The sequence below is a fragment of the Myotis lucifugus genome, unplaced genomic scaffold (genome assembly GCF_000147115.1).
Source record: "Myotis lucifugus unplaced genomic scaffold, Myoluc2.0 scaffold_3, whole genome shotgun sequence".
NCBI lineage: Eukaryota > Metazoa > Chordata > Mammalia > Chiroptera > Vespertilionidae > Myotis > Myotis lucifugus.
In genome coordinates this window covers 16,532,359-16,557,619 of record NW_005871051.1, presented here as the reverse complement: position 1 = coordinate 16,557,619, position 25,261 = coordinate 16,532,359, and the positions used below count along the sequence as shown (strand labels likewise).

At 47.3% G+C, this 25,261-nt stretch overlaps 1 protein-coding gene across 1 annotated transcript in view; it reads left to right on the top strand.

Annotated features, from left to right (window-relative positions):
- MARCH4 (membrane associated ring-CH-type finger 4) overlaps positions 1 to 23,926 on the top strand; it is a 73,088-nt gene extending 49,162 nt beyond the window's left edge. Inside the window, exons 2-4 of the mRNA XM_006082496.3 lie at positions 3,074 to 3,229; positions 8,418 to 8,610; positions 23,559 to 23,926. Coding sequence (XP_006082558.1) covers positions 3,074 to 3,229; positions 8,418 to 8,610; positions 23,559 to 23,926 — 717 coding nt within the window. The remainder of the gene's footprint in view (positions 1 to 3,073; positions 3,230 to 8,417; positions 8,611 to 23,558) is intronic.
- The last annotated feature ends 1,335 nt before the right edge of the window (positions 23,927 to 25,261 follow it).

Sequence of the window (25,261 nt, the reverse complement as noted above, 5' to 3'; positions counted from 1 at the left end):
TCTCTGGGGCTCAGTTGACCTTTACTTAAAAATGACTCCCTTCCTTACCTATTTGATAGTAGGAGAATCAAGTGGAACTGTAGTAAAACAAACAAACAAACAAACAAAAACACAACGAACTATGAAATTAAAGTCCTTAGGGAAATGCGAGGTAGAATTGCCATATTTTCACAAGAGATCTTACTTGTACCAGGCACTGTGCCCAGCATTTTATGTGCTTGATCTCACTCAATCCTTACAGCCACCCTTGAGAAGGTAAGAGCTGCCCACAATGGGAAGATGAGGAAATGCTGCCTCAGAGAGGTTAAGAAACTTGCCCAAGTTTGCACAGCCAGTAAGTGGCAAAGAGGCCTTCAAACCTAAGAAGTCTATCTCCCAACACTATGCAATCCCCCCGTCCTGCACTGTGTCCAGTGGGGCCTGGGGGTTACAGAAGAACTGATTTTTCTCACCCTAGTCATCCCCAGGACAGTCCCTGGGCCCCAGAGCGCCAAGCAGATCATCAGGGAAGTGTGTGGTTCCCTCCCATTTACTAAGCCCCTTTGATCTGTGGAGTTTGCTGAGCTCAGAGGACAAGATCATAATAATCCCCCAGCCCAAAGGCTGGAGCCTCAGGGGCTGGTCCTCTCTCACAGCCTGGCGCCCATCCAGTCAGTGTGTCCAGTTCCACGGGGTTTGCAGGAGCAGCCCCAATCCCAGAGGAAACAATTAGAGAATGATTAAGTGCCAAACTGTGGGTGATGATGTGGGAGAGGAAGCGAGTCTGTACGCTGGTGGTGGGGTCCCAGCTGGGCCAGGAAGGGGTTGGGTCTGGAAAGGAGAGACCAGAGAAGAGACCGAAGGGTACAGGTGTGGGAAGGACGGCAGGGTCCGGGATGCAGGAGGGGAAGGAGCAGAGGAGTGTGGTGGGAAACTCAGAGTCTGATGATGTCAGAGAGACCCAGATTCCCAACCTGGCCATGCCACGGCTGTCTAGGTGACCTTGGGTTGGTCATTTCCCTTTCTCTTCGATAGAGGTCCCTTTACATCTAGAGATGTTCACCACCTCAGTTTCTTCCTTCCTTCCTTCCTACCTTCCTTTACATCGAGAGATGTTCACCACCTCAGTTTCTTCCTTCCTTCCTTTCTTTCTTTCTTTCTTTCTTTCTTTCTTTCTTTCTTTCTTTCTTTTTAAAATATTTTTATTTATTTCAAAGAGGAAGGGAGAAGAAGAAAGAGATAGAAACATCAATGATGAGAGAGAATCCCTGATTGACTTCCCCCTGCACACCCCACACTGGGGATTGAGCCCGCAACCCGGGCATGTGCCCTGACTGGGAATAGAATCACAATTTCCTAGTTCATAGGTCGACGCTCAACCACTGAGCCACGCTGGCTGGGCTCACCACCTCAGTTTTCATGTTCCACCATTTAATCTCTAACAGAGTTTCCTGAAAAGAACATCAAGTCTAACCTGAATCCGTCTGGCTGCTGGCTCATTTCCACTTCTGTTCTTGAGAAACACAGGCATGACCAGTCAGAGATGGTGACGTGTCCAGGTTAAGGCCTCTTAGAGCCCTAAACACAAAAAGAATATGGCTTTACTCCCAATATACATAAAAATATACTAAATAAAACTTGCGTAAGTGCCAAGATTAAAATAGCTTCTTTGCAGGTTTATTTATTTGGTAAAATTCTGGATTGCTTCCTCCATCAAAGTTAACCTTTTCTAACAGTTTGGGTGTCCTTGCTTTCCACTGTTTGTGGTGCCCCAAAAGTCCCTGTTCTGCTTTTTGGGTTGCACAGTCCTAAGGGAGAGTGGGGGACCGGGAGCTTCAGAGAAGCAGCACACCATTAACCTCTTGGCCGGCACTGGGACCGGGTCATGCCCCCCACCCCCTTCTCACATAAGTATGTTGAGGTTGGGTTGAGGGGGGTGACTCCAGTGAGCCCTGAGGGTCCCACATCCAGAGCCACAACAGAGGGCCCAGGCCTTGTTCTCAGGGGTGGCCCAGCTCTCCTGTCTCGTGGCTGCAGCCTTCACTGTCGCCTGGCACCATTTTCGGGGGCCGGGAGTAATGTCTCTTACCTGATCGGCAATTTGACTTGGCTGCTTAACAACCGATTAATCAAACCCAGTTCGTCCTGTTAGAATAAATGAGCCTAGGAAATGCTGCCATGAATAATGAGGGCTTTTGTCTCTCACCCAGCACCTCTCCCCACTCCCTCCTATCTCCTTCCCAGAGACACACGGCAGCTACTCCATACCAAGGATTTCTACCCCTCTTCCAGGTGCCCCTGCTGCCCACCCAGAGCCAGAGCTGGCCATGTCCTAGAGCAGCGGTTCTCAACCTGTGGGTCGCCAACCTGTGGGTCGCGGCCCCTTTGGGGTCGAACGACCCTTTCACAGGGTCGCCAAAGACCATCGGAAAACATATATATAATTATATATTGTTTTTGTGATTAATCACTTGCTTTAATTATGTTCAATTTGTAACAATGAAAATACATCCTGCATATCAGATATTTACATTACAATTCATAACAGTAGCAAAATTACAGTTATGAAGTAGCAACGAAAATAATGTTATGGTTGGGGGTCACCACAACATGAGGAACTGTATTAAAGGGTTGCGGCATTAGGAAGGTTGAGAACCAATGTCCTAGAAGAACAAAGCCTCTCGTCCATCAAACAGACATGTGTGCATGCATGCCCCTGCCAAAGCTGGATAGTGTCTGTTTCAGGCACTGTAGTGGGTACTAAGGACACAAAGATGAATAATATACTGTTCCCGTGAGGGGTAACAGTGTATGACCCCCTTTGGATGGCAGAAGGCTTCCATAGAAATCAACTCACTCATTTTCACAGCAACACTAGGACTCAGGCAGCACAGAGGCTAAAACTCCACTGACGTGTCCTGGCCCCCACGGTGGAGAAGCTGGAGCCCAGGTCTTCTCTGTGGGGTCTGGTGCCTGCCAGCAAAGCTTGTGGCTTGGTTTCAGTGGCGTGGTCTAGGCTACCCAGCCTACCGCCTGCCCACCTGCTTGCCAGCCTAATTCTGGGCCTCACCACCCTGTGCCTCTTGTCCTGCAGGGGGAGCTGCTGAGCCCGTGCCGCTGCGATGGCTCTGTCAAGTGTACCCACCAGCCTTGCCTCATCAAGTGGATCAGCGAGCGTGGCTGCTGGAGCTGTGAGCTGTGCTACTACAAGTACCACGTCATTGCCATAAGCACAAAGAATCCTCTGCAGGTACCACCGGGGGCTGCCCGCTGGCTGGGGGCGCTGGTTTGTTGGGACCCGGGCTTCCCACACCCCCTGCCTTCCTGGGGGAGGACCATTTCACCTTAGAGTCAGGGCAGTTTGGAGAAAAGAAATGAGGTAGGCTAGGTGGGCAAGATCACAGATGGCATTTGGGCAGGAGGAAATGAAAAAAATGTTTGTGTATTTTTTTAAGCCTCAGTAAGAAGAGGAGAAAGGAATGAGGCAAAGAGAGAAAAATAGATATAGAAGGAAAGAAGGGCAGAGTCAGATGGAAAAGAGAATAAGAGAGTAATGGACAGATGGATGGATAGATGATGGATGGATAGATGATGGATGGATGGATGGATGGATGGATGGATGGAAGCAGAAAGGAAAGGACAGGACAAAGAAGAAAGAAGGGAGGGAGGGAGGGAGAAGAAGAAAGGAAGGAAGACCAGAGGACAGAAGAGAACAGAATGAGAAAAAGAAGAGGGTGGAAGGGGTGAGGAGAAAGCCTGAGATAAAGCTAAGGGCAAGAAAAGAGGAAAGAAGGTGAAAGGAGATTCAATGGCACTTCCCACCCTTTAATGTACATGCAATTCACCTGGAATTTTGTTAAAATGCAGACATGATTCAGGAGTCTGGGATGGGGCCTGAGATTCTGCATTTCTGATAAGCTATGGGTTGGTGGGGTGGTATGGATGCTGCTGATCCACGAATCACACTTGGGTGACAGGGACCAGAGAAGAATGGAGAAGAGACAGGAGAGGGAGGCAGAGGGAAAGTGAAGAATGGGCAATAAGGAAGGAAGAGCCCTAGCTGGTTTGGCTCAGTGGATAGAGCATCGGCCTGCAGACTGAAGGATCCCAGGTTCAATTCTGGTCAAGGGCACATGCCCAGGTTGTGGGCTTGATCCCCAGTAGGGGGGTGTGCAGGAGGCAGCCGACCAATGATTCTCTCTCATCATTGATGTTTCTATTGCTCTCTCCCTCTCTCTTCCTCTCTGAAATCAATAAAAATATATTTTAAAAAAATAAGGAAGGAAGAAAAGGGGAGAAGCTACTGTGAAGGGCAAGGGCAGGGAGGGGCAGGGCTGAGGTGGGGTCTACCAAGCAGATTTAGACAGGGCTGGACCTGTAAGAACTGAGGGGTCCCCTACCCCATCCTCCCACCCGGCCCTGACACATCCATCTTCCCAGAGGAGCCGGCAGGCCCTGCACCACCCCGTAAATCCTCCAACTCAAGCAGCTCTCCCTCCGAGGCACTCGCATATAGAGAGTGCGTGGCTTCTGAAAATACCTCCATGTGCACATGGTCAGCCAGTTAAGCTGCCAGGTCATCAGTTAGCCAGCAGGCTAGTGAGGGTGGGAACTGAGCATCTGCACAGTGGTGTCACTCTCCTCCCTGAGGGGGAGGGCAGAGTGACCCTGCGAGCCCAGGAGCGTGCTGGTTTGGTGGTGATGGTGGAGTGGGGTCTCTGCAGGGGGCGGGGGCAGGTGGAAACCTGGAGCTGCCGTGTCCAGGGCGTTTTATGTTAGACACTATGCAGCTTACATGGGGCACTGCCAGGAATGAGTGTGTGTGTGTGTGCGTGTGTGCGCGCGCAGTACGTGTGTGTGGACCGGGGAGGGGGGGCATTTTTTTCTGGAAGGAGACATTAAAAGCCCCAGGCACCTCAGCCATCCTGATGGTGGAACAAGGGGTCAGAACAAGAGGTGCCTCCCCCTGTGCTGGTTCCATCTCCAGTCATTCGTTTCAAATCTTGCAGTGTCTTAAAATAGCAGTGTCGTGAGACAGCTGATTCCACACCCTTGTGCTGTAACTCTCCCCTTCCTTCTCGGCTGACTCAAGCCTTGAAGAAGGGTCAGGGTCCAAACCTACAAGTCTCCCCATGAGTGCCCCCTTGGCTCATTAGCAGGCATTGGCCTTTGACTCATAAGATGAAAAACCATTTAGGGATAACTCTTTCCTGTGGGGTGGGGGAGGGGGGGAGGTTATTCTAATCTCATAAGTACAGCACACAAATGGCAGAATTGACAAAATTTAGCTATTAATTTACTGCTAAGTCACTACCGTGATTCTGCTGCTTTTGGAAATGCAGTGGTGTCACTGCACTTTTCCAGACCCCACAGAAGGAAGTAGTTTGGACTAGCAGCAGTGTTGTGTGGTTGTCGCCCAAATTGTCCCAGTTGTGTGTCCTGGGCTCCTTGGGCCCAGCCAAGTGTGAGACAGCTGCCTGCTGAGCCTCAGTGGGACAACTTCTGCTCCCACAACTCAGGCAGACCGCCCGTGGTACGGGACAGAGTGGGCAGGCCCCACCGCCAGTGAGCAGAGCAATGGATGGTAGCCCGGGGCTGCCTCTGCTCAGTGTGGGGAGGTTTCTCCCAGGCCCCATACAAAGTGGTGAAAAACAGCAGCCATGACAGTATGTTACCTCAGTGACCCTCTGCAAGCTCTGGTTCTAGCAGAAGAGCCACTGAGAAGAGTTTGGGGGTGGCCCCATGGTCTTTGTGGTTATTTCTTACCCTTTCTGCTACACCTGAGCTGCAGTCACATTAATGTTCAGTGGGTGCTCACTGGGAGCCAACCACTGTTCTACGTATTCATGTATATTATCTCATTTAATATTGAAAACAACCAATGCAGTGGGTACTGTTATTCCCAATTTACAGATGAGACAGTGGAGGCACAGAGGGGTCAGCAATCTGCCCAGGGTCACCCTGGTGGAGCAGGGTTGCATCCAAGGGGTCTAACTCCTGAGTCTGGCCCTTAACCTCTACCCTATAGTGCACAGCACTGAGTTTGCTGAGTACATTTACCTTTAGGCAGCCCCCACCTCTACGTGCATAACTATATTTTTGCTGAAATATAACGAAGAAGCACAGAAAGTTATTTCATTTAACCCTCACAATATTCTAAGAAGTGGGACTGATTATTTCCACTTTTACAAAAGGGCAACTTGAGAGTCTTTATGACATATTGACTTCTCCTAGGTCACACTCTGCAAGTTGGGGCAGAGCTCGGCTGGAACTGGGTCACCTGCCCAGACTCAGTGCCCCACGTGCGTTCCCTATGTTGCAGAACAGGCGGCGCTTGAGAATCTCGCATTTAGAATCTTGCTCTGTGTCTGGTGGCTGCAGAGCCTGGAGCCTCTGGAGCCCTCCCCCCGCTCCCCCGCCCCACCAGCCTCTTTGAGACCTTAGTCACTTGTTCTCTGCTTTCTCCTTGCACTTCTGCTCCCGCACCTTTTGGGGAGCCTCACGTGGAACAGACAGGAGGGCAGCCTTGACGATGGCCCCCACCCCACTCCTTCTTCATGCTTCAGACTGTAGTTGGGGCCCTGTTTAGTTTCCACAGGTGGCTTGGGGGCTGGTAGGAAAGGGCTTTAGAAATTAAGGGGACTTTTCCGTGCCTTTGGTTTTGGGATTTTTAAAAATCTGGAGCAGGAGAAAGTGGAGGTTATTGATGACTTAATGGTAGAAACAAAAAAGCCCAGGCAGGAACCCTCTTCACAGACAGTGGGACAGGCCTGGAAAAAGCATTTGTTGTATATGAGCAACATCTGTAGGTTCGGGTTACAGACTTCTGGAAAATCCCCTTGTTATGTGTAACCCTAGGCAGGAGGAAACAGTGGAAAATTTAAAGGCCCAATGACGTGTAATGGGATAATTAAATGTGAAGGCGGATGTCCTACATCTAGACTAGCAAACAACATGTTTTCCAATGGTTACAATTCCTTGGGGGCCATTGATCAGTCCCGGCTGGAGCCAGAATCAGTGCCCCCTTCCCGACCATTGAATGCAGAGTGAACGCTCACTGTTGGCAGGTGGAGGGTAACCTGCCTTTCCTCCGGTTCAGGCTGAAATGCCCTAGGAGTCTTCTCTGCAAGGTGTTATGCAACTTCCTATGATCAGGAGATTGTCCTTCCTTCCCTCTTCCCAAACCTGATCCTTGTAAAATTGTCCAACTTCCCTGCTTAAAACTGTTCAAAAGCATCATATTTACTCTTAGGACAAAGTCAAACATCTGTGCGTATCCTTCAAGATTCCACATGGTCTTCCCCTCTTATATTTCCAGTGTCTCACCCCACAACCTCTTCGCTCTCTCTGCTCCACTCACTCTGGTCTTCTTCCAGGTTTTCATACTCTCAGGGCCTTTGCACACATTCTTCCCTGGGCCTGGAGCCCCCTCCCCTCTCTTTCTCTAGTCAACTCCTACTCAACTCAAGCATCTCTTCTCCTGGGAAGTCAAATCCCCATTTATAGACTTCCACAGTGACATGGATCTCCCTTTCTTACTCCTGATAAATTACATTTGTAAGAAATTATTTGGTTGTCTGTGTTTTCTAGCATGTAAGCTCCATGAGAGCAGAAATCGTGTATGTTCTTGCTTACTACTTTGTCTCTGGCACCTAGAAGAGTGGCTGGCACATAGAGACTACTCAGCACATGTTTGTTGAGTGACAGCATAAATAAATCCCAAACTAAAATCCAACCCCAGGCTCATTCAGGCCTCTGCTACCTAGATCGTCATAGAATAGCAGAATTTCAGAGCTGAAACTCACCCACACCTTAGACTTCAACCCATCCATCAATACTGCTATTAGTATAATACTTTTTCTGTTTTAAAAAAAAAAGAAACTTCAGTGTTCATATATAGTCAGTAGATTATACTGTTTTTCTTATCTCTCCTCCACATCCTGGGTCCTCTCCTAGTCTGTTGAATTGGTAATCTCCAGCATGTATATTAAATGGCATGCCAGGTGTTGTAGAAAAGTAAAAAAGGCCTGTGTCCTCTCAGCACCTATTAGTGTGAAAGGAAACAGTGCTGCTCTGAAAAGAATATTTGGGCCCTGGAATTCCAACCACATTAGCGCTGCATTTTCACTTCCTCCTCCCCATTTCTCTGTCTGTGTCACACTCAACTGCAAAGACCTTCCTTCCCAGCTATGCCTGCCCAGAACCCCACCCCTGCAATGACTTTTGATCATTTGGTGTGATATAGGTTTCTTCCACCCAAACAATATAAAACTAAAAAACTTGCAAGAATATCCATTGTGTCACTAGTTGGAAAGCCCTGGTTTAAATCCTAAACCAGTGGTGAGAGTTTGCGGGTGACAGAAGGAAGAGGGATGGGAATGGGATGAGGGTATCTGAGCAACAGCTAACCTACCGACCATTCATTCTCTGCCCCGCAGTGGCAGGCCATCTCTCTGACAGTCATTGAGAAGGTGCAGATTGCAGCCGCCATCCTGGGTTCCCTCTTCCTCATCGCCAGTATCTCTTGGCTCATCTGGTCAACCTTCAGTCCCTCAGCAAAATGGCAGCGCCAAGACCTCCTGTTCCAGATCTGCTACGGGATGTATGGGTTCATGGACGTGGTGTGCATTGGTGAGTCGGGGCCTGTCTCCATGGGAAGTGGGAAGCCAAATGAGGGTGAGTTAGACAAAGCCCTCAGGACCGCACCTTCTGGGAGGTCAAAGCAGAGAAGGCAGCACCCTTGAAACCTGTGAGCACAGGAGGGGCCGGTGGCTTAAATTTGGGAGGTCAGTGGGAAGCAGGGAAGGGAAGGAAGATCTAAGTCTTTCCAAGCACGTGTCTTGCCTGGTTGAAGATAGATAAGGAGACTTACTACTATGAACATTTGTGAAAAGTCCGTTGGTCAGTCTATCTGCCTCTGGCCGGATGAGGAAAGCCTCCTCTCTGTTGTGTACCCATGGCTGCCAAGCCAGACCAGGGCTGCCTGCACATTTAATCTCATTCTCTTCACAGCAAAATGCCCAGAACCAGTATTGAGGATGCCTGCCTCCTTTTTCCAGCTTTCCATAAGCCGATTCCAATGCCCAAGATTTCTCTAGTCTAGTTGTTTTCACACTGTGTGTAGCCCTGGGCTTCCACGCCCAGGAGTCGCCTTCAGGAGGGGAATGGAGTGCTGACCTGACGGGCTCTGACTCTTCACCCCTGTGTCACCCTGAGCTTCTGTGTGTGTGTTTTTTTTTAATCTATTTACATGTTTCCATTGCAGGTATGATTCTGTTTAAAAGGCATCAGTGTTTTAGAAAAAAGTCAGAAACCCACCACTTGAGTTCCTTCTTATCCCATTCCCAAATCTATGTTCCCCTCTCTAACCTCCAGTTAGTTTGGTTGGTGGAGGGTTGGTTGACATAGGCTGTCAACTCTGAAGTCTTCGTCCAAGTGACTGAGGAGTGGGGAGTGGTCCTGGTTTTCTGAGTGACGGGAAGCCTGCACATGCTGACCCGGAACTCTCAGATTTCCCCTAGGCCATAGCGCTCACAGCATCAGAGCACCACAGCTGTCTTCCCTGGGAATTTGTTTATGAATTATATAAAAATGCTACAAGGCTTTGTTTGGCAAAAAAACATCTATTAAGTAGAATTTGGCTGGGATGATATTAATGTGAGTTTCTCTGGGATCCTATAATATTAGAACCAGAGAGGTTGGACACTTGCATACTAATGACAGTAGCCAGCAACTAGTGATGCCGGAACTTGTAAGCTTGTCTAAGCAACTTGCTGCCTCTCTGCGCTAGTGAAACCAATACATCAACCCCTAGTTCAAGAGACTGTTAATTATGGCATGTAGGCAGTGAAATAAGCAGACTGCTCGGGTTTGGAGAGCGGTGGAAGAAAGAGGACCATTAATGGGAGGAATGTGACTTGAGGCATTCTAATTTAGTTCCCTCTTGCACAAAACTCCCTTCCTACTCCTGCTGAGGCCTGGCCTTGTTGATGCCAAAAACCAGTTGTGTCTCCATATGGAGGTATGGGGCTCTGGCATGGAGGGGCCTTCCTGTAGAGGCCCCTCCAGCTGCCCTTCATTCTCCTTCAGGCAGGTTTTTGATCTGTCATTGATATGAGCTTCTAGGAGACATGCTTTCCTGTCACGTGGTGTATTAGTCAGCTTTGGCTGCAGTGACAAACAAACTCCAAAATTGCAGAGCCTTATGACAGCAAGCATTTATTTTCCATTCATGGAACTACAAGATGGCTGTGGCTCTGCTGGACTTGGCTGGGCTTAGCTTCTGACTGTGCATTGGCTTTGGGCCTGCTTTGAGCGTCTCTTCCTGCTGGGCCCAGCCTAAAGGAGCAGGGACTACAGGAGTGTATTCTCTTAGCCAAGTGCAGGAGCACAGGAGGATTGGTTGACATGTGCAATGCTTCTCGAAGTTTCTGCTCAGTGCTGGTACATTGCTCCTTCTGCCCACAGACATTGGCCAATGCAAGTCACCAACTAGCCTTCCATCATAGAGGTAGTGGGGCAGGGAAGTATACTCCTCCTTTCCTGGTGGGAATATGGGTGAGAGAGAGGAGCATAAATACCACTTACCACTCAGGGCTCCATAGGTCTGACGATTGAGATAATTGAACATAGAGGAGATTGTACAATCGACCAGCACGACTCCCTTGCTTTGCAGTTGAGAGAGCTGGGCCCGGAGAAGGGAAGTGACCTGCTCAAGGTTGTTCATCTGGGAGTGGAACCCAGGTCTCCTGATTAGCAGTCCCATGTTTCTTCTATTAGCCCTCTCTCATCAGGTAGGAGTCCCAGGCGTCACTTATGGGACACCTGCAGATGCCAGCTGCCACTTTGATACACCTGTGTCCACTTACAGGAAGAGCCCTCACAAACAGGCCTGCCCTGCTCCCTGTGGCTCTGAGCCACCCAACACCCCCACTCTGGCCTATGGTGCTCTGGTCTCTCCTGCTCAGAGGCTGTTCTATCATTTTGTTAGCTATACTGGAGCTAACAGTGTCAGAGCATGTCCCCCAGGGCAAGGATTATTCTTCCCATTTTTTCAGACAGTAAAACTCTGAGACTGAAGGATTTGTCTTAGACTGAGTCGGACTCTCTGTTGTGTTTTGCTTTTTAAAAAATACATATTTTTATTGATTTCAGAGAGGAAGGGAGAGGGATAAAGAGATAGAAACATCAATGATGAGAGAGAATCATTGCTCAGCTGCCTACTGCACCCCCACCCCCACACCCAACACACACACACACACTGGGAATCGAGCCCACAACTGGGGCCTGTGCCCTGACCAGGAATCGAACCGTGACTTCCTGGTTCATAGGTTAACCCTCAACCACTGAGCCAAGCTGGCCAGGCCGTTCAGTGTTTTTCTAGGAGAGGCTGTCCCCAGGAGAAAATGCTGGTAGGAAAAATAAAAAAGGGAGTAATATGTGACTTGGAGAAGGGAGAGGGAGGTGATAGGCAGTAGTTCAAATGCACAGATTCTTATGGTGGCTGTGACAATGGTGATTTTGATGACAGTGATGATGATCAGTAGTGATGATAGTGGTTTTGAGGATAAAGTTCAAGTACGTGTCACTTCTCCTGCTCTGCAGTGTGCTGGCCAGTTGAGGAAAAACACACAGCACTGCATAAGTGGTTACAGAGTATCAGCTTTTTAGGGGCTCTCTGGAAGCAAGAAGCAGGTGAAGCCTGCAACATCTACCAGAGATTCTTCATTTCTAGGCTCAACTAGATATTCAGACCCACAGAACTACCAGTGAGCACACCTGGCACCAGATCCATTTAGAGCAGCGGTTCTCAACCTGTGGGTCGCGACCCCTTTGGCGGTCAAACTACCCTTTCACAGGGGTCGCCTAAGACCATCCTGCATATCAGATATTTACATTACGATTCATAACAGTAGCAACATTACAGTTATGAAGTAGCAACGAAAATAATTTTATGGTTGGGTCACAACATGAGGAACTGTATTTAAAGGGCCAGAAGGTTGAGTACCACTGATTTAGAGGAAAGTAGGATGAGAACCATGACCTCCACAAGGCAGGTCTGGCTTACCTCTGCAGGTGAGTCCTTGCAGGACATCCATACCGTTGTTGAGGGCTAGTCTCTTGGCCCCCAAATAATAGTTCAGGAAGGAAATAAGATTCACAATAGTGGGTGTAGGATTCACCGTGGCATAGTCTCCAGGGTCCCCACAGAAGTCTCTGTTTCCCTTTCCTTTCCTGTGGAACAGAATAATACCACCATCGTTAGAGTTGCTGAGAGGACTGGAGAAGATGGTGCATGTAAGGAGGAGGCACGCCTAAGTTATCAGTGGCCAGAGTAGGAGGCACCTGATCAGAGTAGGTTCCACCCGTAGGCACTCAGTAAAGGTTTGCTGAATCCAGTCACAGCCTAGAGAACCTGACCCTGTGTCCTCATGTAATTGAGAGTCTGCTGTGATTTGGAGCAGTGCTTCTTTCGGAAGGTCTTGGGTCCCCTCACGCGTGACCCCTCAATGAGAAGATCTGATTACATTGAATGTCCTCGCTCCACCTGCCTCTCTTCCGTCATCTCTAATGACACTGTCTGCCCCAGCAGGGAAGCTGACAGAGCCTCACAGAAAACAAATGGGACGTTCTCTGCTCCAGTGGGTCAAGTTATTAGAATTTAACAAGAGCAAATTAATTAAGGTCTTTGGCACCAAACACATTTTTTTTTTCTTCACTTCAGAGACCCAAGAGATTGGCCATCAAAGTGTCAACTTTGCAAACATAAGGACTTCATCCTTACCATGTTTGTTTCTTACTTGTGGGTGGACTGGGGTCAAGGGGAGGAAGGAGAGCAACATTTCTGAACTGGCTCCAAATCTTTAAGACAGTGGAATATGGTTGTTAACAAAATTATTTTAAAAATTTTTGTTAAAGTTTTCTCTGTGTGTTATCTATTCAGGTTATTTCCTTTGATTTAGAGATACCTGGTACCTGCCCTCTAAAATATAGGAATTCAAATCCTAATTTGTAGCAAGTGGGCAGGGGGTGGTGGCAGCAGAACTATAAAAACATTTTCAAATTTAATTTTAATTCATATTAACTTAAAATACATGTATGCCATAAAGACTCCTCCCTTTGGGCTAGAAATGACCTGCCTGTCAAACCTTTTAATTCCCTGATTAGAAAACTTTAAAAATATGGAGGAGGCAGCCAAAAATATGGAAGAGACTAGGAAATAAAAGATCTAGGTCTGAAAACAAGATTGGCCACTACCTACCTCTATGACCAAGTTACTTCCTCTTTCTACAACTCAGTCAACTCATTTGTAAAATAAGAGGGTTGAACCTGATAACCTCCAAAGTCCTTCTGGCTCTGACATGCTAGGATTTTGAAGTTATGTCCATTGTGAGAAGATATCATAATTCTCAGAGGTTGACAGCTGTGGCTGGGGGGAATCTCATTAATGGCGTGGAGGACAAACAACCCATAGGCATCAACCATGTAAACCAGCAAGTGAGGCCCAGTCTATGTTTCATTATCTGCATGTGACTTGTCCAATTTTCTGAATTTACTATTAACTCATATCTCACCCATGCCCTCCCTCACCCCTCATGGCTTCCCATGCATGACCACTTCTCCCCATAGCTGAGCTTTGGGATGCTTGAAGGATGAAGATGATTGATTTAGAAGCAGACACACCAAGTAAGCACTGTCCCTCTCAAAGGAGACCCCTTGGGAGGTAATTCACTTAATCCAGTTGTGCTGACAAGCTCAAAATATTTTAGGAACACCTCTTGAGAGCTGTCTTCAGTGCCTGCAGCACAGTCTTTGGAACAGACTCAGAGTGGCATGTCTCTTTGTTGCCAGGGGTTTGTGACTAGAAATAGCCCAATCTGATAAATAAGGTGGGTGCTCAAGCCAGCTAATACATTTTGGAGACCACATGAAAACATGCCCTAATCTGCTTTTCTTGTCTGACCTCTAACCTAGTACTGAAGTGATTTTAATAAGGGTATTTCCCACTTAAAAAATAAGCCACCACATTTCAGTGGCTTAATGCAATAGAAGTTCCTGGTCAGTGGGAGGTTCTCCTCCACACAGCGATTCAGGGACCCACGCCCCTTCTATTTTGTGGCTCCACAGTCTCACAGGGCTCCAGCTAATAGAAAATAAAAGAGAGCACAGATAAGGGACACCCACATCCTTTTCCTCTCAATACCCATTGCTTAACCTTGGCCATGTTTGTATAAATAAACTACTTTTGTAACTCTATAATAATCCTTTTAAAATGAAGTTATGTGATACTTATTTAATAATACTGATAATAAAATAATAACTAATACAGTGGGGCCTTGACTTATGAGTTTAATTCGTTCCGTGACGGAGCTCATAACTCAAATTACTCATATGTCAAATCAATTTTCACCATTACAATGACACATGATGCTGGGCTGATGTGGCATTCACTGTGACGTTCGCTGCGCCAACTAGCGGTGGGGTATCTGAAGCTGGCTCGTAACCCGAATTTTAGCTCGCAACTCAAAGCAAAAAATCGGCCGAGAGACGGCTCATATCTCGAAAAACTCGTTAGTCAGGACACTCGTAAGTCAAGGCCCCACTGTATTTCTCATTATATACCAAGCACTGTGAAGAGTGCTTTATGTGCATCATCTTGTTTATTCCCTACAATCCTATGATGTAGTTAATATTATAATGCCCATTTTCTTTCTTTTTTCTTTTTTTTAATCCTCACCCGAGGCTATTTTTCCATTGATTTTTAGAGAGAGTGGAAGAGAGAGGGAAAGACAGAGAGAAATATCAAAGAGAGAAACACATTGATTGGTTACCTCCTGCACGAGCCCTGGCCAGGGCCAGGGCCAGGGAGGAGCCTGTAACCAAGGTATGTGCTGTGCCCTTGACCAGAATCGAACCTGGGACCCTTCAGTCCACAGGCCGATGCTCTATCCACTGAGCAAAGCAGCTAGGGCATAATGCCCATTCTCTTGACGTGAAAACTGAGGCTAAGAGATAAATCACCCAAGGTCATACAACTAAAACCCAGTTTCATCTGATACAAATCCCACATTCTTAACCACTCTGTTATAACAATGTGACACACATATAAAACACATCTTATATGACTTCAAATAGAAATTATATATACATACACATAGATAATTTCAAAAAAAATTACCTTCTCCATAGCTGCACTGTCTCTGGAGGGAGTACCTAACCTTGAGCACGGAGAATGAAGCAGCCCAGACACACGGCACTGTTCTGTTTCAGATAACCTAGGTTTATGTCCTACTTCATGTATAAGCTGTGTGTCTTAGGACAAGACATTTATCCTCTCTGAGCTCACTTTCCTCTTCTGTAGAGAGTTATATCACCAACTTCACAAGGTTTCTATGCAAAGTATACTGTATTTGCAAAGCCATTTTAGAGTGACAGTCATAGTAAGCATTCAATAAATATTGACTGTCATCACCATCAATCACCATCATTGCCAGCACCTTCATGATCACCATCCAGAATAGCCGAGAAACACAATTCTGTCTATATGTGTCCAGAGGGTGAGAACTCTGTGCCTCGTAAAGAAACCCCACAGAAAAAAATCCACAGTATCTTAGGGCGTAATCCACACACACTTCCAGGGATGGGCATCTCAAATTGGGGCTCCAGGATACTTCTCTTTCCTACTCAGTCCTACTGAGTTAAGCTTACATTACATTAAAGAGCCTCAGCACCCAATGATTTTCCAACGAAGTTCTCCTCACAGGTTTCTGCGGTGCCCTGGGTACGAGTGCCTGGAATGTTCTCATGCCGATGCATTGAGAAACGTTCTGTACAGCTTGACCAAGGTCAACTGGCCCAGCAGGGCCCTGCTCAGAAGGGAATTCTTTCAGAAGCCACTTCTAAGGGACAACCTCTCCCTGGGCACTGAGAGATGGAAACAGAAAGTGGCTTTGCATTCGCCCTCACTGAGTGCTTTCAGCATCCTCTCTCCTTTGAGTCTTTGTTGAGTCAGATGACTCAAAGCATTCATCAAATGAAGACTCAGAGCATTCAAGTCAAGGTGAGCCTGCCCAAAATGGGGCCCCTGCACCCTCATCTTGCCAATTCCTCAGGGAGGCCCCGAGAAGTGCAGCCTGGCTACTTGTGAGAAGCACAAAGCTGTACCCCTGGAGAATATTGGACAAGTGGCATTGCCAGTCAGGTCTATCCTGGCAGCAGCTTCTGAACCCACCCCACATAGCTGGTTATATTGATATCTTTCCCACACTTGCCTGATAAGTTCTTTGATGCAGGTCCTGACAGGGCTAGCCCCTTGAGGGGTAGCATCTGGAAGGTGAGTGTTTGGCAACGGTGGGGCTTCCGAGGTGTCTTGCCCCATAATTGCCTGCAACTCTGCAGGGGGAGGGGAGCATCCCTCCAGGTGACTACCGAAGGCTCTCAGCTGTGGGAGAGGAGACGCAGGTGCGAAGGCTTGCCTCCACTTCTGTGGAGCTGGTTGGTCTCTAGAGCTCCTTTCAGTTCCAGCAGTGGTTCTCAACCTGTGGTTCGCCAACCTGTGGGTCACGACTCCTTTGGGGGTTGAACGACCCTTTCACAGGGGTCGCCTAAGACCATCAGAAAACACATATATAATTACATATTGTTTTTGTGATTAACCACTATGCTTTAATTATGTTCAATTTGTAACAATGAAAATACATCCTGCATATCAGATATTTACATTACGATTCATAACAGTAGCAAAATTACAGTTATGAAGTAGCAACGAAAATAATTTTATGGTTGGGGGTCACCACAACATGAGGAACTGTATTAAAGGGTCGCGGCATTAGGAAGGTTGAGAATCACTGATCCAGCATGTTACTCATCGATAAACAATGACTCCCACCGAGGCTCAGAAAGGACAGTTAGGAGATGGAAGAACAGGTGCTTCTGTTTGGGGATGGGGCTGGCAATGAAGGAGGAAGAGATATGAGTGGGCACTTTCTATCCTGTGATCTCCCCTGACCCCACAACAACCAACATCATGTAGCATTGAGTGTTAGATGTGTGCCCCACACTGTGCCAGGCATCAGCATGAAGGACTCATTACCATGTTTAATCTCATAACAACCCTGTAAGAGAGGGGCATCAGCCCCAATTTACTCAGAAAAAAAAGTAATTGCCTAAAGCCACAGGCTAGTAAAGTGACAGTGCTCTGAATGTTCAATGCATGCCCATTGGTAAGTTGACTTTAAATTGTGGAGCCCAAAGATCTTTGGGTGTAGGAGAGGAATAATCCATTTCTCCAGTGGTCTGGCATTTTCATGTCTGTCACATCTGGAAGTATTTTTTAAGTTACTTACAGTGGGCCAGGATAAGGACCATGTCGTAGGCAGTGCTGTCCACACACAGGCAGCACCGGCATTGCCTCAGAGCTGCTTAGAAATGCAAATTCTTTTTTAAAAATATATTTTTATTATTTTTTTACAGAGAGGAAGGGAGAGGGATAGAGAGTTAGAAACATCGATGAGAGAGAAACATCGATCAGTTGCCTCCTGCACACCCCCTACTGGGGATGTGCCCACAACCAAGGTACATGCCCTTGACCGGAATTGAACCTGGGACCCTTCAGTCCACAGGCCAACACTCTAGCCACTGATCCAAACCAGTTAGGGCAGAAATGCAAATTCTTAGGCCTCACCCCAGACCTACTGAGTCAGACTGTCTGGGGGCGGAGCCTGTGAGTCTGTATTTTACAAGCTCCCTGGTTGATTCTTGTGCATGCCAAAGTTTGAGAAGCACTGTTGGAGAGTTGTCTGCAACTTTTATGCCATTTAATGAGGATACCAGCAGGAGATGGGGGTAGGGAGGAGGATTCTAGCATGAGAGGGAACCAGATGCTTCTCTACAGACTTCTCAGTTAGCATTGGCTTCTTAACTCCATGCATGATGGGGACCAAGTGTCACAGAAGCACATAGTAGGTACTCAGGAAATACCAAGTGGAATTAAATTGTCTCTCACTGCTGTGGACACAAGAGCCAATGGCCAAGGTTCAGCAAGGGAGGATGGGGATGCCACGTCCAGAAGAACTCCCTGACACTGCTGTGGTGAGCTAGGGGCATGGGAGCCAACCACTCACAATGGTCACCTTCCCTCATGGGCTGAGCTGAGCAAAGGACCGTTTAAGCTGGAGGTCAGGGGGAGCTATGATGGCAAATGAAAGGTTCTGACAACCTATGGAGCCTACAGTTTTGTGAGGAAGAGGAGGCCAAAAAGGCAGAGAGATGTTAGAAAGACAAAGGCAGCAATGGTTCTGGAACTGGATTTCCCACAAATACAGCCCAAGGGCACATTGTAGGTGGTTACCAGGTAACTGTTAAATTACATAGAAAACCCCAGAAAAGGATACAACCAAAACTTACTGGGTTTTGAATATTACCATGCCCCCTAATTTTCCATTTTTTTCCTGCTCCTTCTCTGCCTCCCTTCACCAATCACCTTCTTTCTTTCTATTCTAATTCCAGTCTCTCTCTCTCTCTCCCCCCCCCCCCACTGCCATTTCCCATACATCCATCTTCTTTCTCTTCAACCTTGCCCACTCACCTGTTCCAATCAGGTGAGCCCCACCCATCTTCCCCCATTTAAAAAAAACATTCTGCTATCCCTGGAACCAATAAGTAGTTTGTAGAGCAGGAAGCAGAGGGAGTGCTAGGGAGTATATGTGAATGAGGTAGTTTGTGCTCTTCCAACTTTTGCCAAACAAGCATTATCTACAAACACAGGTGCACCTTCCTCCCTTCAGCCACCTATCCATTAAAATGGTTTAATTACTTCCTGAACACTAGACAGTTAGATAATTAGAAGGCAGCATTCAGACCAAAAATTTAAGCCACCCTATTCAATCAGGGTAAAACTGTCTGATCAGGAAGCTAATTAGGAACCAACTGTAGTGGCTCTTATTGGAAAGAGTTTAGGGTTTCAAAAGATCCTGCTTCTCTCTCCCCAAGGCCCCTGTCTCCTCCATCATCATTGAGGCTTTTCAGTCTCCTGAAACTGTGTTAGCTGCCCAAGCCTCAACCATACCTCCTGTCCTCAAGGGGCTTATGATCTAGGGAAAAAAGCATAGCAGTGTTCAAACAAGGCTTGTGGAGTAAATGAACAAATAAATGGTATAGTGCTAAGGGTGCATAGGCAGGTATTCAAAAGGTTGAAAGAAGTGGTAAGAGTTAGCACATTGGGAGAGGGTGAGAGCAAGGCTCTGGGTAAAGAGCAAGCCCCCCTGTCCAGAATCAGGCAGGCTGATCAAGGGGTCCACAGTGGTCCGCTGAAGATTTATGAACGCCCTAAAATTATAAGGACAGTTTGTGTGTTTGGTTTTTCTTTTTCCAGGAAGACGGTCCTTAGCTTCCATGAGATCCTCAAAGGGGTATATACTGAACACATTAGGATCTACTGGGCTACAGGGAGATTGTCTCTCCTTCAATGAGCCCTTGAAGACTTGTCACGCAAAGTGCAATTGCAGGAGCCATTGGAATCCTGGAGACAAGAGTGACAGTGGGTAGCAGTCTTGCCTCCTAGGATCAGGGTGTGTTGGAGGTTGGAGAGGCTTTGAGGTGTTGCCATCCAGTCTCTTTGCTTCACATCAGGAGGCTGAAGTGACTCAGTACTGTTTGCTCTTGTGAGTCAGTGCTTAACCGCAGGGGCCAGACCAGCCACCTCTAGATTTACAATTTCTGTAATTTCCATTGTGCCTCATCCCTAATCATCATCATCCCTCACTCACCATCACAGGTCCCAGCCTCTAAGACCACCCTCACAATATGGACAATCATCCCTTTCCTGTTTTGCTCATCCCTTAACTGGTCCCATCTTCCTAGCCCTTCTATTGTGCCCTCTGGACCTCATGGTCCATCATTGGCAGCCCTTCTCTGAGTATAACTTTCATCTTCCCTTAATTGCAACATAACTGTCTCCTGAAGACATTATTTCTTGCATGACTTTCTCAAGTGGTGGCTGCTTTTCCTATCATGCACTATTCTGTGGGGTCTGGAGGTGGGATCCCCTTCTTGATGTTGTTGGCTGCTGACTGCCTACTCACATTCCTTGATGGACCTGACTCATACACTCCCTCCCACCAGTCTTGACTTCAGAATCTTTACAGATCAGTGGTTCTCAGCAGAGGTGGTACCATCCCCTAGTGGGAATTTTGGAAATGTATGAAGTTTTTCATTTGTTTTCAAATGTAGTTGTGCCCAGCATTTATATTGAAATTTATATAGTCTTGTTATAAATGACCTTCCATTTGTTTTCTTTTTTCCCCTTTATCTGTTAGGGCAATATATATCTCAACCATCGTGACTTATCTTATGAACCTCATTTCAGGATAAAAAAGGGGATATTAAAATATATTTGTTATAAAAAGAAGGCATTTGGTCTGATAGTACTGAGATGACTGATGCAGAAAATATGTCCAACTCCTCATTACTCCGAAATAATTTTCCTCCCGCTCACCTCATCCCCACTCAAATGGTCAACCTCTAGACCTTATCCTCACCAAGAACCACACCACTCCCAAAGTCTAGATTTAAACATCCCACTCTCTGATGATCATCCCCCTCCGCCCCCATCTTTGTGGTTTACTGATTCCTTGGCTGATGCATGGAAGAGGCAAGGAACACAGGTGACTTCTAGAAGCTGAAAAGGCAATTCTCCAACTTCATGGAGACCTCTTGTCATTGACCCTAAAACTTTTCTTTTTCATTATTCTTTATTTTATTTGTGTCTTCACTTCTCTCCTCCCCAGGGTAATAACTACTCCCTTGCAAACATCCAGAACTCTCACCTTCTCTCCTGCCTTACTTTCCTGGAGAAATAGTCAATACTGATTACATCCAGCTCTCTTCTTATTCCACAAATACACCTAGCAAGCAGTTGAAAGTGTAGGAAAAAAATCACATAACCAATGACTAGACTCATTTCAAACTTATGGCCACAAATTTCAAATGGGCACCCAACACCAGCAGATGATTCTGCCACATCTCCCTTGCAAATTCACTCTCCCACTTTCCAAGATAACTATTTCTCACTTTCTCTTTTCTCCACAAATTGTCAGCACTTCCTCCCTTATCCCTTCCCCCTTAGCTGATGACTTCATGGAAGAAAAAGGATGCACTTGCACTTCTATCATCTTACCTTCAAGGTGTCCACCAAGCCAGTGGTCACTCCTCATTTCACTGACCTCTCAACAGCATTTTCAAATTATCACACTCTCTTTCCTGAAATATATATTTCTCTAGACATCTGGGTCTCTACTTGCTGGTCTTGCTTCTACACCATTTATTGCTCATTCAGAGCCTCACCTCCATCAAATTGTCACCAAACCTCTATACATCGGAAGGCTCATAGAGCCTGTTATTGGCTCTCTTCACTTGTTTACCATCAGGAGATCTGGGCCATTCCTAAGGCTTCACATTCTATCTCTGCACTGATGACTTCTATCTCCAGGCCAGACCCCTCCCTAAGCTTCAGACTTATATATTCAACTGTCATGCTGGTCCTTCCAGTGAGATTTCTATCAGACATCTTAAATGTACCATGAATAAAATACTAGTATAACTATCACTATGGCTAAATAATGGCCCCCAAAGACATCCAGGTCATAATCCCTGTAATCTATTAATGTTGCCTTATGGTAAAAGGGATTTTGCAAATGTGATTAATTTAAGAATCTTGACATGGGGTGATTATCCTGATGACTCAGGTGGGCCCAATGTAGTAATCACAGTGTTCTTATGAGAGGGGGGCAGAGGGAGGCTTGAAGACAAAAGAATAGTAGGAGATGTGACAGTGAAAGAAAGAGGTAGACTGATGCAAGGAAGAAGCAAGGCAACTTCTAGAAGCTGAAGAAGGCATGGAAATGGGTTCCCCACTCAAAGCCACCAGAAAGAACCAGCCTTGCTGACACCTTCAAATCAGCCTGGCGAGACTGATTTTAGACTTCTGATCTCCAGACCTATAGAAGAATACATTTGGGTTATTTTTAGCCACTAAATGTGTGGTCATTTGTTATAGCAGTCGTAGGAAACTAATAGAGTCACTGCCACCACCACACAAATCCACACCCCCTACCCTTGTGCCTTTTACATCTTGATAAATGGCACCATTACTAACAGCTAAGGCCAAAACCTTCCAGTTGTTCAGATTTTTCTCTTGATCCACACCACACCTGTCAGCTCTACTCCCAGCATACATCCTGATTCCAATGGTTCTCACTGTCTCCACTGCTATCACCCTGGTCTAGGCCACCATCATTTCCTCTTGTGTTCTGCTCCTACTCTTGTCCTCCTCAGTTTATTGCTTCACAGGAGCCAGAATGATCTTTCTGGAGGGTAAATCAGATCACATTATTCCTCCTACTAAACCCTTCAATGGTTTCCCATTATATTAGGATAAAATACAAGTTCCTTGTCATGGCCTACAGGGCCCTATCATTGATTGGCCCCTGCACTTATCTCCCTGAACTTCCCCACTCATTCACTGCACCCTGGCCACACTGACCTCTTTTCTGACCCTTTGCATCATTCCCAGCCCCCAGCCTTTGCACTTGCAGTTCCTACCACTGAATGCTCTCCTTTCAGGCCTTTGCATGGTCTCAATTCAAATATCATCTCCCACCACCTTCCTGCTAAACAGGACCTTTTAGAACCTGCAGCCAGTGGCTATTTAACCCTATTTTACATTCCTCATAGCATTTTCTCAGTACCTGAAATAGTCCTACTGGCTTGTTTACATGACTGTTATGTGTCTCTCCACTAGAATGACTGTAAGCTCTGAGGGCAGGATTCTTCCTGTCCGTCTCACTGCAGTATCTCTAGTACTTGGCACACAGTAGGTACATAATTAATATTTATTTTCCTGGTTGTCTGACATGGCTTGTTTCTGACTCCACCTTCCCACTGGCCAATATAACTGTGTCCAAGTCTCCCAGGGGTGTGTGTATTTCAGTTGCGCTGGGCTAGTTGTACAAAGAGTTAACTAGTGGAATTTCGGACATCATTCAGCAGCTATGGCATGACCATGGGGTTTCTTTCATTCAACATCAGCTAAGTACGGGGTGCCATGGATACATGGTAGAGGGAGGAAAAAATACAGGGTGGGGGAAAAGTAAGTTTACAATTGTGAGTACTCAAAACAGAGTTTATTCTTGTATTAGTATTTATTAATTATTGTATTATTTTATCAAACAACTGTAACCCTACTTTTGCCCCACCCCATATTTATATTATACCTCAAAGACAACAAATTTGGATCTTGTGAAGTCACAATGTGGGTGGGTAGAGTAGAGGTAGACAAAGGTATCACATGGAAGTTCTCAGCTATTCTGTGGACTTGGTGTGGTTTGCAGCCACTAAAGACTCGTTGAGCCTAGGAATGTAGGGATGGGAACCACGTGGCTCAGAGCTGAAAGGCAGGTTTGAAAAGAACAAATCAAACTAGAGAAATCCAGCTTGCCCCCCATCTACCTTCATTTATAAATACTGGGAGACTATGACTTGCTTTCCTTACGTGGCTTTCCTTCTTCTCCCTGTGGCCTCAGGTCTCATCATCCACGAGGGACCCTCCGTGTACCGCATCTTTAAACGGTGGCAGGCTGTCAACCAGCAGTGGAAAGTGTTGAACTATGACAAGACAAAAGACCTGGAGGATCAAAAGTCAGGAGGCAGGACAAACCCCCGGACCTCCTCGTCCACCCAGGCCAATGGCCTCTCCTCGGAAGAGGAGGCTGCGGACACCCCTGCCCCCGAGGAAGGCCCTGCCCAGGCAGCCAGCCAGCCCTCAGGCCCTCCCTCTGATCACCACTGTGCTTACACCATCCTGCACATCTTGAGTCACCTAAGACCTCATGAACAGCGGAGCCCCCAGGGCGGCAGCCGAGAGCTCGTCATGAGGGTCACAACCGTGTGAAAGGAGTGCCTGGAAGGGCAGCCGTGACCATGCACAACAGCGGAGGGTGGGCTGGGAAGGGGCTGGGCCCGATGGGATGCTGGTCTGGGGAGCAGGTGTGGGGAGGCCAGGTGGCTCCCCAGGCACCAGAGCAGAGGGCAGGCAGAGGGTGGGGGGCTTTGAGGGGTCTGGGGGCAGGATTAGAGCTGCAGTGAGTGATGTTGGTGTGGTTTTGTGGTTTCCAATCAGTCAATACCATTCTCCAACAAGAGCAAGGAAAACCAATACAAACTCAACAACAAAGTGCAATACAGACTGAACCCAACAAAATACAACAACAACACCGGGCACGTGTACCATGGTCAAACACCTGGGGGAAGTGGAGGCTGCAGAGGGCAAGGCTGGCCTGGGGATGGTGCCCACCTGTGCACGTGTGGAGGGAGAAGCAATGCAAAGGGCACAGAAGGAAAAGCACCTGCAGCCTGCCCTGCTTTACCCTTGAGTTTGTTTTGGTTCCTCTCTGGGCCTGACCCACTGGCTGTGGGGGGAGGGAGAGGGCCGGGTGAGGACTGGCAGGGATGGCATTCAGTTTTTGCAGCCCCTGAGCTCACCGGATGGGCAGGATTTCTAACTCAGATGGCTTTAGTGACTCTGGGTGGACCGTGTAGGGAGGGAGGTGTTGGTGTGAGCGGCCAGAGGGAGGGGGGATTTTCCTCCTTTCCACACCTTCCAAAGTGGAACTCCCAATTTCAGGTGGGCTCAATGAGGGCTTAAGTTTGGAGTTGGATGTCTTTTTGTGCCCTTGTTACTTTATTTTATGGTGATTTGGCTCAAAGATGTTTACAGGACACACACACACACACACACACACAAACTAGAGAAAAGTACAGATTTCTCATGGGCATCTCAAGCACAGTCCTGCTGCTGTGGCTTCAGCCTTCAAAAGCTGTCAATCCAGAAGTGACTTCCCTGCTGCCCACCCACCCATGGCCCACCTTGCTAGGCATGTGCTGAAAGCTGCTACAGCGAGTGGGAGGGAGTTGGCTGGATGTATCCCAGCCAGTGGAGTGGAGTAAGACCAGTCTAAGTATTCCTTGCTGCTGAGGACCCTCCCCGAGGGCAGTTTGGCTAAGCCCTCAGTGCTAGTGCTCCCTGGTCCTTCCCAAGCACCAAGGCTGGTCCAGGGACCCTGGCAGGGAGCACTGTCCCTTGAGCCCGCCCACTGGTTCCTGGGACCCTGCCAGGGAAGGCCACTGGGTGGCCACCTGCAGAGTTTCTTGTTGGCATTGCACAATGGCTGCATCATCCATAGGTATTCAAGGGACACTGTCAAATACTTTTTTAAACCAGTTTTTA